General features: G+C 47.2%; 2 protein-coding genes across 2 annotated transcripts in view; both read left to right on the forward strand.

The window, feature by feature from the left end:
* LOC144097979 (uncharacterized) overlaps nucleotides 1-1,404 on the forward strand; it is a 30,126-nt gene extending 28,722 nt beyond the window's left edge. Inside the window, exon 9 of the mRNA XM_077630563.1 lies at nucleotides 1,393-1,404. Coding sequence (XP_077486689.1) covers nucleotides 1,393-1,404 — 12 coding nt within the window. The remainder of the gene's footprint in view (nucleotides 1-1,392) is intronic.
* Nucleotides 1,004-12,796, forward strand: LOC144097364 (uncharacterized). Its single transcript, XM_077630103.1, has 3 exons — nucleotides 1,004-1,750; nucleotides 3,528-3,831; nucleotides 12,152-12,796. The coding sequence occupies exons 1-3, from the start codon at nucleotides 1,555-1,557 to the stop codon at nucleotides 12,372-12,374; spliced, it is 723 nt and encodes a 240-aa protein (XP_077486229.1). The 5' UTR covers nucleotides 1,004-1,554; the 3' UTR covers nucleotides 12,375-12,796.
* Nucleotides 12,797-16,899: the final 4,103 nt, after the last annotated feature.

The following is a 16,899-nucleotide window of genomic DNA, read 5'->3' on the forward strand; positions in this document are numbered from 1 at the left end:
TATTGGTAAACTGCCATTCAGGATCTGAAAGAACCTGCCATATACCCATAACCGCATGCTTATTCTTCTAATCATTTCCCTCTAATGATCCGGATCAGCGGCCACTACCTGCTCTAAGTAGACCTTGCACACTTCCAGCTCCTCGCCATGCCCTCTGTACAGGCGCTACAAATACGAGAGCACGCTGCGAGAGTCGAGATCGACACGCTTTCTTTTCGTTTAATTGTATTCAGCCAGCTACATAAACTTCCGCGGCGTTACCGATGTCGGTCATTAAAGGCTGCGATTTGTCGGGCCAGTTTCTGATATCCTTAGCCGAAAAACATTTCTCTATTTCAATGCCATTTCTTAATATTCCATCAAAAACTCGTGGCGGTTCCCTTTAAATCATTTTTTATGCTTAGAATGATCTGATGAAAGGAAAATCCTGTCAGTAGAATATGACTGATACAGTATGTGCGGGGTCTATCGTGAGGGCCGCCAGGTGCCCAAGGATTTTCTAATCGGTTTAAGCGTCACCTTCGCCAGGTGCCCGGCTGGTCTGGGGTGAAATGCTAGGAAAGCTGGGTTCTGGATGCGAGTTTGAGCAGTCCAAACACGCTAGCCATGAGAGCCTTCAGTGTGAATGTGCTTAAAATCAAATTATTATATTAATTTCTCGTATGTTTCCTGGACGACTCTCTGTGAAAGACCCCTTCTATATTGACATAGACAGATTGTGGGTGATATGTCCAGAAGAGAAGCCAGAGTATGCTGCACCTCGGCATATTTGTGGCTCATGCGCCTCAGCGAATTTGGCTGCGTTTTTGAAACTTCGGGGGCACCTTGCCTTTGGCGAGCCCGACTACAAGTGGCAGGGAAGACGCCGAATGCTTGGGCAGCTTAACGTGAAGTCGCAGAAACGGCGATATGCATGACTAAAGGAAACGAGCAAGCGCAGAGGAGAAGTCTGTCGGTCACGTCTGGTGAGATTCCCTCCCGAAGACAAAGGCGTGGGCAACCAGCATTGAGGACACCATTACCAGGAATTCAGGATAGCGCCGAGCCACAGCGGCTAAGCCTAGAGCCAGTGGGAGGCGACTCGGTAACTCTCTTACGTCACGAATAATGTTAACGGGCTATTTTAGAATGTGCAAAGCCATGCGCCACATGGTGGTAGCCAAGGGAAATATAAGCGCTTGTCCCAAATTCCTGGTAATGTACAAGCCACCACGTTACACATATTGTGAAACTAAAAGAAGTGCGAACACGGACTATGCACGGCTGTATTCACGCTTTGAGCGTAATTTTCCAGGTCATAATGTCGAAAACCAAAGTTTTCAAAAATGAGATGAACGTTTAAGCGCGTTTCAGATGAACTGTTCAGATATAATGCCATTGTCCTACTCCCAGTCGCCGAGCTGACTACACGTGGTCCCTCTTGCGGCGCAGCTGGCGACTCAGCAGCAGCTGAGTGAGAACACCACTGATGTGTTCCGCCAGCGGCGCAGGAACTCTTATCCCAGCGGGTCGTCGCCGCCGCAACACAGTAGCGTCGACCTGAACGCCGAACTCATGGCCAGGCTGATGGCGTCGCTGGAACGCCGACTGCTCGGACCCCCAGGAAGGGGTCCGCGCAGCCCCGTGGCCGGGTCCGCGGGAGCGCCGCCCGCGGCCCTTCTGAGCTCCAGCAAAGAAGGGCAGACGGGCGCTTCTGGCACGGTGGCTCCCGCCGGAACTCCGATGGAGGCGCCCAGTCCGAACAGCATGGGTACGGTCTGGCACGCTCGGACCCTGATCGGCTGGAGGCGCTAGAAGGAGATGACTGAAAAAACAGCCTGCAATAAACGAAAGGATCGATAGATCTATCGCTTCAATCAATCAATCAATTAGGCTTTCGACCCCACGACTGTGGGGTCGTCTCGCCGAGAGGCTCATTATCATCATCATCATCATCATCATCATCATCATCATCATCATCATCAGCGTGACTTCGCCCACTGGAGGGCAAAGGCCTCTCTCGTGTCTCTCCAATTAACCCTGTACTTTGCCAGCTGCGACCACCTTATCCGAGGCAAACTTTTTAATCTCATTCGCCCACCTAACTTACTGCCACCCCCTGCTGCGATTGCCTTCTCTTGGAATCCACTCTGTTTAAGGCCCAGTGGTTATCTTGCCTTTGCATTGCATGCCCTGCCCAAGCCCATTTCTTCCTCTTGGTTTTGACTAGGATGTCGTTAACCCGCATTTGTTCCCTCAACCGCTCTGCCCGCTTCCGGTCTCGTAACTGTACACCTATCACCTGTACACCTGTGCTTAACTTAAGCTGAACCCCATTAGTTGGCCCCAGCGTTTCTTCCTCATAGGGCGAAAGCCCGAGAAGATGTATTTTATCAAATCTCGTCCAAGGTGGCTGAATTTTGATGGAGGTGATATGAAAAAGGCGTCGCTGCGCTGAGCTATGTCAGGGCAGGTTAATGAGCTCCAGGTCGTATAAATCGGTCTCATAGCTTTCCGCATCAGCGATTCTCTTGTTTTCAACCCCGCCCTCACGGAGTGGTTCGGCTGCCCACACTGAGTCAAATATCGAGTGAAAAGAATGGAATAACGTATTTGTTGAGGTAAAAAGTTACACCTGGACTGAGAGGCCCACTCTAGTTGAGCAATCTGGTATGGAAAACGACTGGGTCTCCTTACCATGGTCCATGATATCAGAATATGGACATTTCCGCGTCAGTCTGCGACCGGAAGGCAACCGCGACTTCCGGAATTGACCCTGCATCTGCATGTCTTGGACGCGTTGAATTGTAGAGGGAAAATGGGAGAAAAAGAGACTTGCATTTACGCAAACTAAAGCTGACGAGCGGTGCAAGCTTAACTGTCAGTGCCTAGCATTACGTATATCAGAGTGTCGTTTGTTTTCCTTGCTCCTCAGAGTTCTGTAGCTTATGTTTAGTGCGGTAGGTAGAAAAAATAGCTTAAGACCAAAATACAGTGGCTCCTAAGCCAACTCTATGGGCCAACATCAGCCTAAGTGATAAGTGTTGAAAGGACCGTCTTCACGGAAGCAGGGCGCGGGAGTACATACAGAAAACTGAATACTAGCGTCGCATTTCCCGCATCATCTTCGCGTGTGGTTCGCTGTCCCCTAGTGCTCGAGGCCCTGTGCGTGATATGGTGACAGTAGTATCCGTCTTTTAGCCCGTTACGGTAACTTAGTTTGTGTAGACTCAGGTTGCAAGGTCGAAGGTAGCGGGATGGCATCCGTGCCTCAGCGGCTGCGTTTTGCCGGAGGCACAATGCCAACACGGTCGCGCGCTTCTATATCGGTGCACGTTAAAGTACCCCACATGTTCGGAATTAATCCAGTGTCCTCCACTACATTATCTCTCATACCCCACGTGCCACTGGGGGCCTAACGCCAGACATGCCAACAGATTATATCTACATGTCCTTATGTCGCACCCCCTTAAATGGGGGCCTTTAAGGAATGAAACTGAAACTGAACTGAGATTGTCAAAGAGCCGCCTCTCGTCCTCGGGGAGCAGGTTCTCTGAGTCCCCGACCCATCATCAAGAAGGCCCGCAGCCAGTCCATCCCGGCGGTGCTCGCGCTGGACGAGCATAACCGGGTGCGCAAGGTGGTCCGCATCGGGTCCCAGGAGATCTCGAGCACAGTCACCTACGTGCCGTACGACGCCGAGGCTGCCCTGCAGGCGACGGTCGAGTGGCCCACGCTGCGAGAGGAGGCCCTCCAGGAGCGCTTCCCCAACCTGGCCGCCCTCTCCGAGGCGTCCATCAAGGACGCCTTGCAGGCAGTCACCGCGGCGCAGAAAAACAAGACGGAGCCGAGGTGCTCATCTTTCCTGCTTTCTTTTTGGCCACAGGAGAGTCAGTGTTTATCTATTTTTCACACCCTCCGGGTCATTGGCATTAAAGAAGGGAGTGACTACAGTAGAATGAAAACTAAGCAAATACAAAAGCGGTAATTAATTACAGGACAAACAGTTTGGCCACTACTCATACAATGTTACCGAGTTGTTGGAATGAGTGTGGTCACTAAGTGTCGCGATCTTGGCGGGAAAGCGATTGCAGTCTACGGAGGTTCGAGGTAAAATGGACTGCAAGAAACCGACTGTTCTGCTTGAGGAAATTTAAACTTTGTGAGAATGAGCTACTCTGGATGAAATATATTGGGGAGGTAAAATTAGTTTGGAGCGCATTAAACTATGGTAAGAAATGTGAAACGGCGACGACTGGATTTGCAATGAGACTCAGGGGGTGGAAGGTTAATATTAATAATTGGTTTTTGGGGAAAGGAAATGGCGCAGTATCTGTCTCATATATCGGCGGACACCTGAACCGCGCCGCAAGGGAAGGGGGAAAGGAGGGAGTGAAAGAAGAAAGAGGTGCCGCATTGGAGGGCTCGGCCACATGGGGATCTTTCGGCCACATGGGGATCTTTAACCTGCACTGACATCGCACAGCACACGGGCGGCTTAGCGTTTTTCCTCCATAAAAAAAAGGTTAAAACTGGATTTCATGACGGGTACACTAGCATTTCTTCTGTAGTTAGAATAAATCGAGTTGAATTGTTATGGATAATTTTTAATGAGTGTAATAAAGTATTACGAATGGGGTCCCAAATAGGTGCAACGTATTTGAGCTTAGAACGGCATAGCGCCTTGAAATCTGGTAGCTTTATGGTTGATGGTACTTTAAAAAATTTTGTGCTGTGTATCCGAACTTTTGGTGAGCACCACACACGAATCTGTCATTAATGTTGACAAGGAAAAGAATAGCGCTTAACACAGAACCTTTCGGAACACCGGAGTAGACGTCAGTTGTTTGCGAGTTAAAATTGTTAATCTAACCAAACCAGGGTCGATATGACAAAAATGCCTCGAGCTATATGAGAAGATTAGGGTCCATGTTAAGAGGGTGCAGTTTTTAAAATAACAGTTCATGGAACATCTAATAAAATGCATCAGAGGAATTGAAAAAAAAAGGCATACATTCGACTAAGGAAGATAGTTACGAATTACATGCAGTTTATTTGTAAAGGAGAAAAGTTGTGTTTCACAAGAGTAAGTTTTGTGTTTTGTTCTTCGAGAAAATGGGAACTATTAGATAAGGCACTGCTCAAGGATTTTAAACCTAATGCTAGTGAGTCAGATGGGTCAATAATTAAAGAGGGAATGCTTGGTATCTAATTTTGTGCAGTGGAATCACCTTCCCAGTCTTCCAGTCAATGGAGATAAAACGCTCGTCAGGTGACTTGTCAAAATTTTTTTCAAGAATTATGGAACAATAATAATTGGTAGTTTTTAGGAACATGAAATTAATTGAATGATAGCCAGTCTCGGGAGAAAGTTTTATTGATTTTATGCGTGCTTCAACACCGATAGGGTCTGTGAATAATGGAAACATTGCAATGTAATCTGAAGAGGATGCGGCGGATAGAGGCACGTCCAAAGTTTCAAGGAAATTTGCGGCAAAAATTTGAGTCGAACGTCTGAACGGTTGTTGAAAGAAATGGCATTGTCGGCACCATAAATAGGGGCTTTTCTATCTTCATCCTTTGGGTGTATAATGCGCCAGAATTTTGTAATGTTTCTTATTAACATTCGTTATGCTAAGATCTTTAAAATTATTGGCATCGGTTATGAGCGTTAACATTAGTGATATACTGTTGTTAGTAATGACTAATCTGTGAGGGTGTCAAGTTGGGCACGTTCGTTTTCGTACACAGCCATTGCACTAGCGCACTTCTGCTGTAGGGATAAACAGTTTACGCAACGGAAGTGCGCGGGAAAAATAATAATAATAATAATAATAATAATAATAATAATAATAATAATAATAATAATAATAATAATAATAATAATTTCAGCGGAGTCACGTTATCCACGCGCCTGTAATATGACGAGGTATGAAGGGATGTGCATGCTCTATCCGCTGTTAACAGTACCATGCCACTGCAGGTGGCAAGGCAGAGCTACAATATACATTTTTCCGAGAACACGCGTCCGGTAATATTTTGGTCGCGATAGTAGATGAAAAGGAGGGCACACTGCGATAACACAAAGGACGCGAACGAAGTTACAGCGCTGTATGTTGTCGTTCCCTCTCCGCGTTCTCTTCAGATAGCCCTGTGGCTCTTATATTATTTTTCAGTTCAAGGTTGCACACTTCAACGCGTAGACATCGATTGAGAGTATGTGTAGTCAGCAGCGCACGCTTCCGCTGCACTAAATTATTGAGGCTGCCTAGGAGGGCAGCTTTCTCGCTCTTGTAGTCCAGGATTATTCGCGTCGCAGGACGCTCACTCCTAACTGAAATAGAATATAAAGATGTAAAGGTGAATTTGTGCAAACGGAGCAACTGCACGGGTGTAAAAGTGGTTATGCACTGTTGTCGAAAAAACGTTGCCGAAGTGAACATTCTTAGCCGAGCTACAAACGCTCACCTCTCGAAAGAGTTGATAGGAGTGCGCATGCAAGCTGCGGGGATGTGCTTATTTGAATAGCTCTAATTGTCCGGTTACTTCACAGTCCACAAATTCTTGTACTACAGTGGCTGCATACGGCTTACATTTGCTGATTTTTGGTTCTAAAGAAAGCAGGCTAAGTCTTTACCGAAACCAACCTTGAGAGACCTTGGATGTCAAATGCTCGCTGTATATTGCGTTTTCACCTCCGTGCTGGATTTTGCTGTGCACTCCTGCAAGGGTTTGTGCGTGCTTGAACTGTATTAGTGTAAGTGCCCTGTAACCAGAGGGCACTGTAATCCGAAGCAGGCAAACATTTTCTGGTGGTCAGAACGTTTCTTCCTGGTTTTCGAAAATTTAAGCCTGTGTTTTAGTGACAATCATTGTCATGTTTTCTAAAACCCGAGACGGAGAAAAATAAAAAGTCGGCAGCACTACACAAAGGCTGGAAGAAAAATGTAAGCCCGCTTCCTCACGCCTTGTGTCAGTCCAGAGCTGACCATTCAGGCCCAAGGCTGCACAACAACATCAACGAACACACTGGCAGGGCGTGGTGTCCCTCACTTGTTTCAAGGCTGTAACATAAACGGAACAAAAACCACCCATGAGAATAATTTCTCCTCTTTCGATAAAACGATGTACATAACAGGCCACTAGTCGCTTTCTCTCTCCCCACTTTATATCCCTCTCCGCGCATGCTTGAACCACTAGAGAGCCGCATTCGATGAAGCCAGAATTTGAACTCTGCCTGCAACTCTCGCAAATGCGCCATCTACAAGAAGCTCAACCAGTTAAAAATACACAATGCAATTCACTGCGCAAGCGGTTTTGCTTGCAGAATGCATTTCTTTAATGTTTGGAACTTCTTGAGTCTTAAAAGAACGTCTTCTTGGGCGAGTTGGTCACAATTCATCTTTGGTACTAGGCGCGAACAAACACAGAACACAAGGAAGGGAACGGGACAAAGCGTTTCAACTGAGCTTTGTCCCGTTCCCTTCCTCGTGTTCTGTGTGTGTTCGCGCCCAGTACCAAAGATTTCTTGAGTCTTGCTACTCGAAAAAGTGGAGCAATGCGGTTTTTTCATGAAAACCTCGCTTATGAGAGGGACCGTCCCCGCTGACTAAATCCGCTCCTAACGTGATGTACCATGACGCTAGGACGAAGTGTTCGGCGTTCGTAGTGAATACTGTGGTGCTTTGAAAAACGTAAAGTGCAGTCTGGATTGCCTGCTTAGTTTAAATTCAACGCGGAGCCACTCGGCTTGCACTAAACAATCAGAAGGATGGTAGCGCCACCAGGCGGACACTACAGAAAGATGAAAGGCACTAGTGGCTCAAACAAAATCCGCACGAGGGCGCACCCGCAGTGCTACTGGCCGTTCCATCGCATATTAACGTAGCCTACAGCTATTGGCCGGCGTGGACATAGTTGGGCCCTTATAGGTAAAACGAGAAAGAAGCGATCGATGGTAGATACCTCGGTGCCGCTTAACATGCCGTTCACCCTGCGATCAGTCTCCTAATCATAAACTCAACTGAGCGTATGCTTTCACTTGCAGATCCTACCCCTCTAATTAATAACAAGAATGTGTAAATCTTTTGACTATTTGAGTGGAAATCTGCAGAACATAACTGCGTTCTATACCAAAGCTTTGTACAGAACGGCAGCCGGTCGTTTCAGTAGTAACCTTTGCAAGAATCGAGCATTACATAATGACGACGTCAATGAAGTAAGCGTGTATACAGGGAATCATAAGAATTTAATGACGGCCCGGCAGCTGTAAGCTAGGTAATTGCTTCATTAAAAACTGCTTGCTTGTCGGCTTGATAGCCAGCAATCCTTCACAAGTGTAGTGAGCAGATATATATAAAGAACGTCACAATGGGGAAAAAAAAACTCAGCTCTGATATTCACTGCGTCACGAAACGTACTCGGAGCGCTGGGCTGCGAGCAATTGGCAGGCGTCTGAATTCTTCAGAATATGCTTTTTCGTCCTCCCGGAAAGGAAAGAACAAGAAGTTCTAGCCCTTGAGATAAATTTCCTTTCTGCTAGAAAAAGAGCGGATGATGTTCTCTTAGGGTCGAGGCTGAGGCGAGGTGACGGAGGCTGATGCGTGCTTGATTAGACGCCGTTGGTTTCAAGTACTGCCACTGCACAATATAAGATTTGCCTACCACGCAGCTCTGTTATGCAACCTAGGAGATTGAATTCCTTGTGATTGAACCCCATGCCGGCTAAGTTTCATCACAGCCTGCTATCAGAAGCGCTCGGCCCCGCTCACTGTCGGCATTTGGCAACAAGATGTCCCGCGAAACAGACTAAAAGCTGTCTACAGCAGCGCCGTTCCGCTTTACTGGTGGTTCCCGACTACAAAACAACTCGCGTACGTGGTGTGGAACGCCACTCGCATTCTTGACGACCCGTAGCGCACATGATACTTCGCTCTTTATTGCACCGAACTCTGAGCTATCACTAAGTTACCAGATTCCGTGCAAGAGCTAAGTCAAGCTAAAGAATGCACGGTCCTCATTCCGAGGCCCAAGCCAGGCCACGAGAGCACTCCAACGTACCCCGTGGCTCAAAGCCCGTGCCCAGCCCGGGCCCACTAAATTATGATTCTAATAAGCCCGGTCCCGTTAGAATGATAATTTAGTGATAATTTCTAATAAGCCCGGGCCCACCCGCCGCGGAGGCTCAGTGGTTACGGCGCTCGGCTACTGATCCGGAGTTCCCTGGTTCGAACCCGACCGGGGCGGCTGCTTTTTTATGGAGGCAAGACGCTAAGGCGCCCGTGTGCTGTGCGATGTCAGTGCACGTTAAAGATCCCCAGGTGGTCGAAATTATTCCCCAGCCCTCCACTACGGGCACCCCTTTCTTCCTTTCTTCTTTCCCTCCCTCCTTTATACCTTCTCTTACGGCGCGGTTCAGGTGTCCGCCGATATATGAGAGATACTGCGCCATTTCTTTTCCCCCAAGACCAATTATTATAATTTATTATTATAAGCCCGGGCATGGGCCGCCAAGCTCAGTGTGAGACACGGTTCGGGCGTGCCTCGGGGCTCTTCCCGCAGCGGCGCAAGAGGTAAATTGTTCATTGCACATATGCGTGCAAGTAGACTGCTAGTGCTCAAGTAAAGAAGTGGCCGATAACAGTGTTCAAATAACAATAATGCTTGAAAAAATGGTTTTGGTAAACTCGAAATGAAGAGAAAGTGAGTTCGCCTGCTCGATTGTTTGAACAGTGATATCGCCTGTGGGTAGTCCCGAAGTTCCGTGATCCAAATAAAGAAGGTTGCATGCATGCGTAATAAACTGCTTTGCATTATCTCTAGCCGTATAATAAGGAGAGCCATTTTGTGCGGCGTGCGATGTCGAAATATTAAAATGTCCTTGCAGCCCTACCAATACATTTCAACCCCTCCCCCCTTTTTTCCCTTTTAAAGAAAATGATTTCTGTTGTTGAATTAATGGCGCAACTGATTGGGTTTCAATAGACACGAAAAGGAAAAGCGCCTGTTTATTATGCTGCTTGTGTTAAAAAAACCCGAAGGGGGCTAAACCAGTTATACTCTTCCCCAAACAGTTTATAATGACAGACGGGTGTGTTTGGGGGGCGTGAAAATAAACAATAGAAGACGATCTTGGAAACTAGCGCTGTCCGTCGAGCAGTCGAATGGAGATCCTTCTCCAGCGGTTTCTATGAGGCTTAAGATGTCCAGTCGCGAGTGGTAACTGAAAACTGAACAGCTCCGGAGGGTCCTTTGGTAGAACCGGCGACATGTGCTTCGCCCTAAGCTTAAACAACCCAATAAAGTGGTGTTCCGTACTTTAGTAGGCAAGTGAGCCGTGTGTCCGGCTTTACAACGCCCGCTAGGAACGTCGCAGTAGTACTTCAGCCTGCAATTGGATTCTGTGGTTTAGAGATTGCGAGCGCGGCTTTTAGCTGCCGCTCTTAATAATATTAATTGGTTTTTTGGGGGAAGGAAATGGCGCAGTATCTGTCTCATATATCGTTGGGCACCTGAACCGCGCTCTAAGGGAAGGGACAAAGTAGGGAGTGAAAGAAGAAAGGGAGAAAGAGGTGCCGTAGTGGAGGGCTCCGGCACAATTTCGACCACCTGGGGATCTTTAACGTGCCGCTCTTAAACCACTGAAAAGTGCCATTCCACTTCTACTCTACAGCCCTGCTCAACGTGGTCAGCCGGGTACGTTCAAAGTTACTTGCACATTCCACACAATCTATAAATGACGTAGTCAACTCCTCTTTAATTCCCAGTGAGCGAAGAAATAACTCCCTAGAGCGATTTTAGCGCCGGGTGTCTTTCATATCTGTGAGCTTCATTTTCTCGTCTGATAAAAATGTTACATTCACAAACGACGAAAAAAAAATATGCATTGAAAAATATTTTCTCAGCCCACAACACGACCCTATTTCACCCGTGTCGCTTGCTAGAATGCTCAAAGTGCCGCCAGAGATAATAAATCAGAGTCCGGACACAGGTCCTTTATGTGTGGAACGCCGCCTGGCTCAGGCCTTCACGACGGGCACGACCAAGGACCGGCGAAACAGCTTATTTTTCGGCCCAACCCGAGCTTCCGGAATGGCCGAGCCCATGCAGTGCTCTAAGTGATACTCCATTTCTAGCACGGTGACCGAGTTCTTTATTAGAATGTATATTAACGGGACAGCGTTAAGGAGCTCGTGTCGCAGAAAAGCCGGTGTCGTCGGCGGCTTTGGTCGTGAGCGAAAAATGACGCATCTCAGTGGACACCTGAACCGCGCCTTAAGGGAAGGGATTTTCCTTTCCTTACGGCGCGGTACGGGTGTCCAGCGAGAATTGTGAGACAGGCGTCATTTCCTTTCCTTGAAACCAATTTTTATTTCATGTTTCTTCACTTACGGCCCGGTTCGGGTGTCCACCGAGGTATGTGAGAAAGGCGTAGTTTCCTTAAATTGTCCAACGGGCCACGCATCGCGCTGAACGGACGTTGGCGTTCCGTGGACTCATTGTCAGCGCTGCAACACGCAAGAACTATGGCCGAGCATAAAATCTGCCCTCATCGTATTCAAACCCATACCCAAGCTGCGGCACCATTTCAGAGTGGTTTCTCCATTTGTGGCAGTAGCGAAGTGTGACGAAACAAATGATATATACCTGGATCTCGCTGGCATGAATTCGTACATCATCCATTTTTATTAGCGCAACTTAATATCTCATTGCGAAGTCAAAATCGTGGGAATTGCCTGCAAGTGAGTTGCCACTATTTTTGCATTGAACTATTCTTTATTTCCTTTAGACTCACGCTCATATTTCTAGACTGTGTGCGGATTTCCGTTTGGACGGGAGGACTAGCTTATAATAATTGACTATGGTTCCGCAGATATAGATTACTTGTATGATAAGGACACCGAGAAAAGTGATATTTGCGCCTATCAGACGCCGATTGGACGGTCATATGGTTCCCAGCGTTTATTTAAGTAATAGAGAAGTGTGTTAGACCAGTATCAATATGCAAATCTGGCCAGGCTTGCATCACCATCACTTTTAATAGAAGAGGACATTAGTGTGGTATGACACTGCTGAATAATTAGCTGTATTCTCAATCAGCGCGCAAAAACGCTTGATCTAATCATTTCAGCCAGCGGTAAACATTTATAATGCATCACAACACATGTCCCAGGTCCGAGCGCACGTATTTGCGCTCACCAATGGAGGAAGAAGCGAGCGGCTTGGGCGGCGAAGACCTCATGTTCGGCGCCGGGCTGAGCGTCGACTTCATGGACACCTCGAACCCTGAGGAGTCGTTCCGCCTGCCACAGCTCAAGTCGGACGACGTTCCGCTGCGCTTCCCGCAGCTGGCACAACTCGACCAGCCGGCGTTCCGAGCAGGCAAGGGGTCATGAGGGGTCGCTGGTCGAGCTGTGGCGATGGACTGCTGCGGACTCTGGAGAGGACTGGGTAGCCATCGTGGCGTGCTGCCTATAAGCTTTATTCGAACGATTCATACAGGTATTTAGTAAAGAACAGGTGGTTATGACCCGGGAATCTTCATCACTGTCTTTGTTAGAGACAAAATAGGCTTTTAGCACAGCGCATATCGCCACCGCTTGCCGCTAACCGCTCGCTGTCAATGCGGCACATGCCCAGATTACCCAGAGGACGCCTGCAGCGGACACAGCTGCCAAGAGAAGACCATTTGCGTATGCTTAGTGGTGAAGCGCCGTACGGCTGGCAGTATGCGCATTGCTAAATGTCTCAAGTAAGTAGTGCATCGCTAGTACTGCAGCCACACTGGAAAGCCGCTGCTTGCTACTGGCGTGACAAATGCTACGCGTATTTGGCATTGTGCTTATTAATATTAAGATTGTTCATTTAACATGAAATTTATATTTTTGCATTATATAATCTAAGTTTTCCAGAGAATAAAAAGCGGAAAATGATTGGGTTTCTGTTTATTTTTAGTGCATTTCACGGATGCAGCAAAGATCGCAACTTTTATTCTTCAATATTAAGGGCTTCATCTCTTTGACCACGCCAGGTATGCTACATATGGTAGGCTGCGTTTTACTACGTATTTCAGAATTTTTTTCAGACATGTGTCTTTCAGCGAAGACAGCTAAATTGTGCGCATAGCAGTTGAACAGGGCAGAAGATGTGTAATGCCAGAAGCTTAGAACTGATGTTCTCGGCGGAACGGCTGATCCTTGGCTACGGGTTAGAACATTTTCCTAGCAGTAGTGCTTGTAGTCTTGCAGCCTCTAGTTGCTGCATCGAGATACGTCTCTCAGAAATGTGGATGCGGGGAGGCTGAATATTTTGCAAAGAGGATCATATTTAGGCGCCCTTAGCAGCACGAAAGTCTGTACATCTAGTGAAACATTGACTTTTCCTGTAAGACTGACCGTAATGGCAAATGGGACTGTTTGACAGCGAATAGATACTGTGTGGAATCAGTTGCATAAAACGCTCTTTCCACTCGTTTGAAATTGGGGGCAGCCGTTAGGTAGACGTCAAAGTTGCGTATGGTTCGAGAAGAAAAATATTTGCTCTCCCGAAAAAAAAAACAACGTAACACTTAAGTGTGATACATGTCGTAACAACCGCCGTCTCTTGAGTTCAAAGTGGCGATAGTTACAGCAAAACAAGACATTGGCTGCGGAGACCCGTTTTTGTTGCCATACGATTTCGAATTCTTTTTTTCACCATTTGTCACAATTTTTTTTTTCGGTTAGCTCACTCCTACATTCTCAAGACGGTCGAAACTCTCTTTCTGAATAGGCGTTCTGACGTATAGAAATTTTAGAAACTGAGGGGCTTTAAAATTTGGCAGTCATTTTACGAACAAACTTTCGTCAGTCACACATGAAGACTAGGAAACTGTCGTCAGAAGCATGCCCGAATATCAAGAGCTTCACATACGATTCGAAAAGTTTCTAACTCACATTAAGAAGTTTCGGTTAGATTTTCTAGGCCAAGCGCAATGGTTTCATGGGGATGTTAATCGTCGCCACATTCAATGCACCTGGTGAAAAAGAGCGCCAGAAGAGCGGCTATGTTGATTGTACATGATGGTTATAACGCGCTATAAATTTTACGGCATGAACACGGAACAAATGATACTGGCACACAAAGCGTGAAGTTTGTGCTCTGCGTGTCAGTTTCATTTGTTCCATGTTCGTGCAGTGCAGTGTATAGCGAGTTGTAGGCATCAAGTGGTGAGTCCCGCCACGTCACTGCCACAGACGTGGGACACTTTTACGCACTGATGTTGTGCGTACCTAGACACCCTTAGAGCGCTTGGCTGTATAGTTGTTCCGGTCTCAGAGTATATACCGTCGACATAGCTTGACAAGCTCAGCACGGATCCAACTATCATGTGCGGAAGAGGGTGGTCGCGAGGTGCCCAGCTTCCGCCAGTTCAAAGGAAGAGAATGGCTAGTTGTCAAAGATCCACTAACAACAAGCTTCATACAGCGCACAAGAGATACAGAGAAATTACAAATCACTTGCAATAAGTCATGCAAAGTGTTCCGCAGAACGCCAGAACATGAAGAGCAATACTTGAGAGAGATTACAATACAAAAAGAAATCGTGCAAGACTGCATAAAAACGTAATAGACAAACAAAGAACCAAATTGTTCGCTGAGCGCAGTGACAGTTCGTCCCGTGGGCTGGTGCACGCTCCCTCGCAGGACCGTTGGTTGGACGACAGCGTTGATCCCCAGGAGTCGTACGACAGCGCTTGCTTCAGAGCAACGAAACTAAGGCACGGGCCGGCCATCGGCGCTAAACGTTCTTCTCTTATAGACGCGGCAAGGCACGCGCAGCGTTGCACCAACTTCCGCAGTACAAACGCTCTCTTACACTCCTACCTGGGCAAGCGTCGCCTTTTCTCAAGCGAGGATACCTATTCCAGAAGTTCGTGTCGTTTGAATAAACAAGCCGCTCAAAAGACGAAAGACAGAGTAGAGACGAGGCACGCACATCGACTGGACTAACAACTACGTTTTATTGAAACAAGTTCGTCTCACAGGAAAACCAGCCGAGCATGCCCAGCACGACAACCAAGACAAACACAAACAAGCAAAGATATAGAAATCTGAGTGCTGGAGACAGGTGAGACTTCTGCATGACTGGCTTTGAGTTTTGTCGCGTGGTACGCGGGACGCAGACTTGCTTCAGTATAGCACAGTTGTTAGTCCAGTCGCTCTTTGTTCCTCGTCTGTTCTCTGTCCTACGTATTTTGAGTTTGAGTTTTATTTATTCAAGACTATATATGCACCAACTGACCCAGATTGCAACTCTCCTTCGAGTCATTTCTTTTCTGGCCGGACACGGCCGCTTCCGATGGAAGTCGAGCGGACGCAAAGCAACACTCTCTCTGCCAGTGTGAGGAGTTTCCTGCATAGTTCTCGTACTCTCTGCAGTATATATGCTCGGGTAAGTTTTGGTTCACGCCGCGCAGCGCCGGCTTTGAAATGTACGCCTGTTTTTATGACACCGTGAAATATAGTATTTGGAAATGATACTTAGTTATTGAGGTAGCTATTCTTAACCCTTATTTTCTATTTCAGATTAGTGCGCAGCCACAACAATATTCACAATGATAGAAGCCATGATAGGTGCTAACCTTACGGTGTTTGCTGTGCACGTATTGCCTGTATCCGGCTCGGTATTCTTAGCTAGTATTGAAACGCGGCATCAATCCGTCGCGCCTCGTACTTAAGGAAGGTGCAGTTAGCTGTGGGACCATGACAAGACGAGCCGATCAGCTTAAACTACAAAAACGGCGGCCCTTGGAATTCTCAAGGCAATGTTTTTCTTTGACACTGGAAACGTTACGGGAGGGTGAGTTCACCAGATATTTACTTCGCCTCGTTCGGCAGAGCAGCCACAAGCACTAGATTAGAAGCGGCTGGGCGTATACCAAATGTTTCAGCGAAGCCTGCCACTAATTTTATTTAAAATAGGGCTTTTCAGGTAAGGAGAAGCTTTCTGCGACAGAGTAATACTAGTTTCAGCAGACGTTTGTAATTTTAATAGTTAACATTTTAACTAATACCGACAGGAGCTTGAATACTATTAGCGACTTGTAGCTGGCCGTTAACAATCGACATATAAGTTTTTAGAATTTCGAAAACGCGAGCACCCTTGCCGCTGAGGCTCAACTAATTTGGGCCACTTCAAGCGGCATTCGAAACTCGTGCTCCTGCAGGAGGGCGGAAAGCAACGTCAGTCCGACGCGTTCACTCCGTGACGCACGTATCACGCGACAATCCCTGCACCTGTCATACTGCGGTGCTCCCCGGTTCTCGCCACTTTAATGCCCCAGCGCGGTCGGTGCAGAGAAAGTCATGTGGCGCTTACTTCACGAAGTGTGATTTGATGGACGTTGCTTTGCGCTCCACGCCAGCGCGCGGATTTCGAATGGCGCAAGAAGCAGCTCAAATTTGTTGAGCCACCGCAGCGAAGGTAATTCCGTTTTCAAAATTAAAAAAAAAACTAATATGGCTGTCACTAACGCGTCTACATGTCATTAATTTCAATCATGCGCCTATCAGGTTTTGCTTGTAAAAGATGTGTTTATTAATGTGTCTTGAGAATAATTATGCTGACGAATACAGATGTGATTCAGTGGATGGCTGCAGTGTGCAGAAAAATGTTGGCTCCGCGCATGCTTCGTTTTTAATAAGAAGCTTGCCGAAGGACTTTCGTCTCAACATCTGTGCATTGGCACCATCTCGCTCAGCAAGTTAATTGGGGCCACAGCAATATTGAAGCCCCAAACCCTTCTAGTGGGTCGATGAGGATCGCGGCATCTTACAGCCCTGGAGGGTGTCTTCTTTAAAGCACCCTCCGGACACCCACTGGTAAAATTGCATCTCCTGCCTTCGGGCTTCCAATAACCTCTACCCAGCAGAACCACCA

The sequence above is a fragment of the Amblyomma americanum genome, chromosome 7 (genome assembly GCF_052857255.1).
Source record: "Amblyomma americanum isolate KBUSLIRL-KWMA chromosome 7, ASM5285725v1, whole genome shotgun sequence".
In the NCBI taxonomy this organism is placed as follows: domain Eukaryota; kingdom Metazoa; phylum Arthropoda; class Arachnida; order Ixodida; family Ixodidae; genus Amblyomma; species Amblyomma americanum.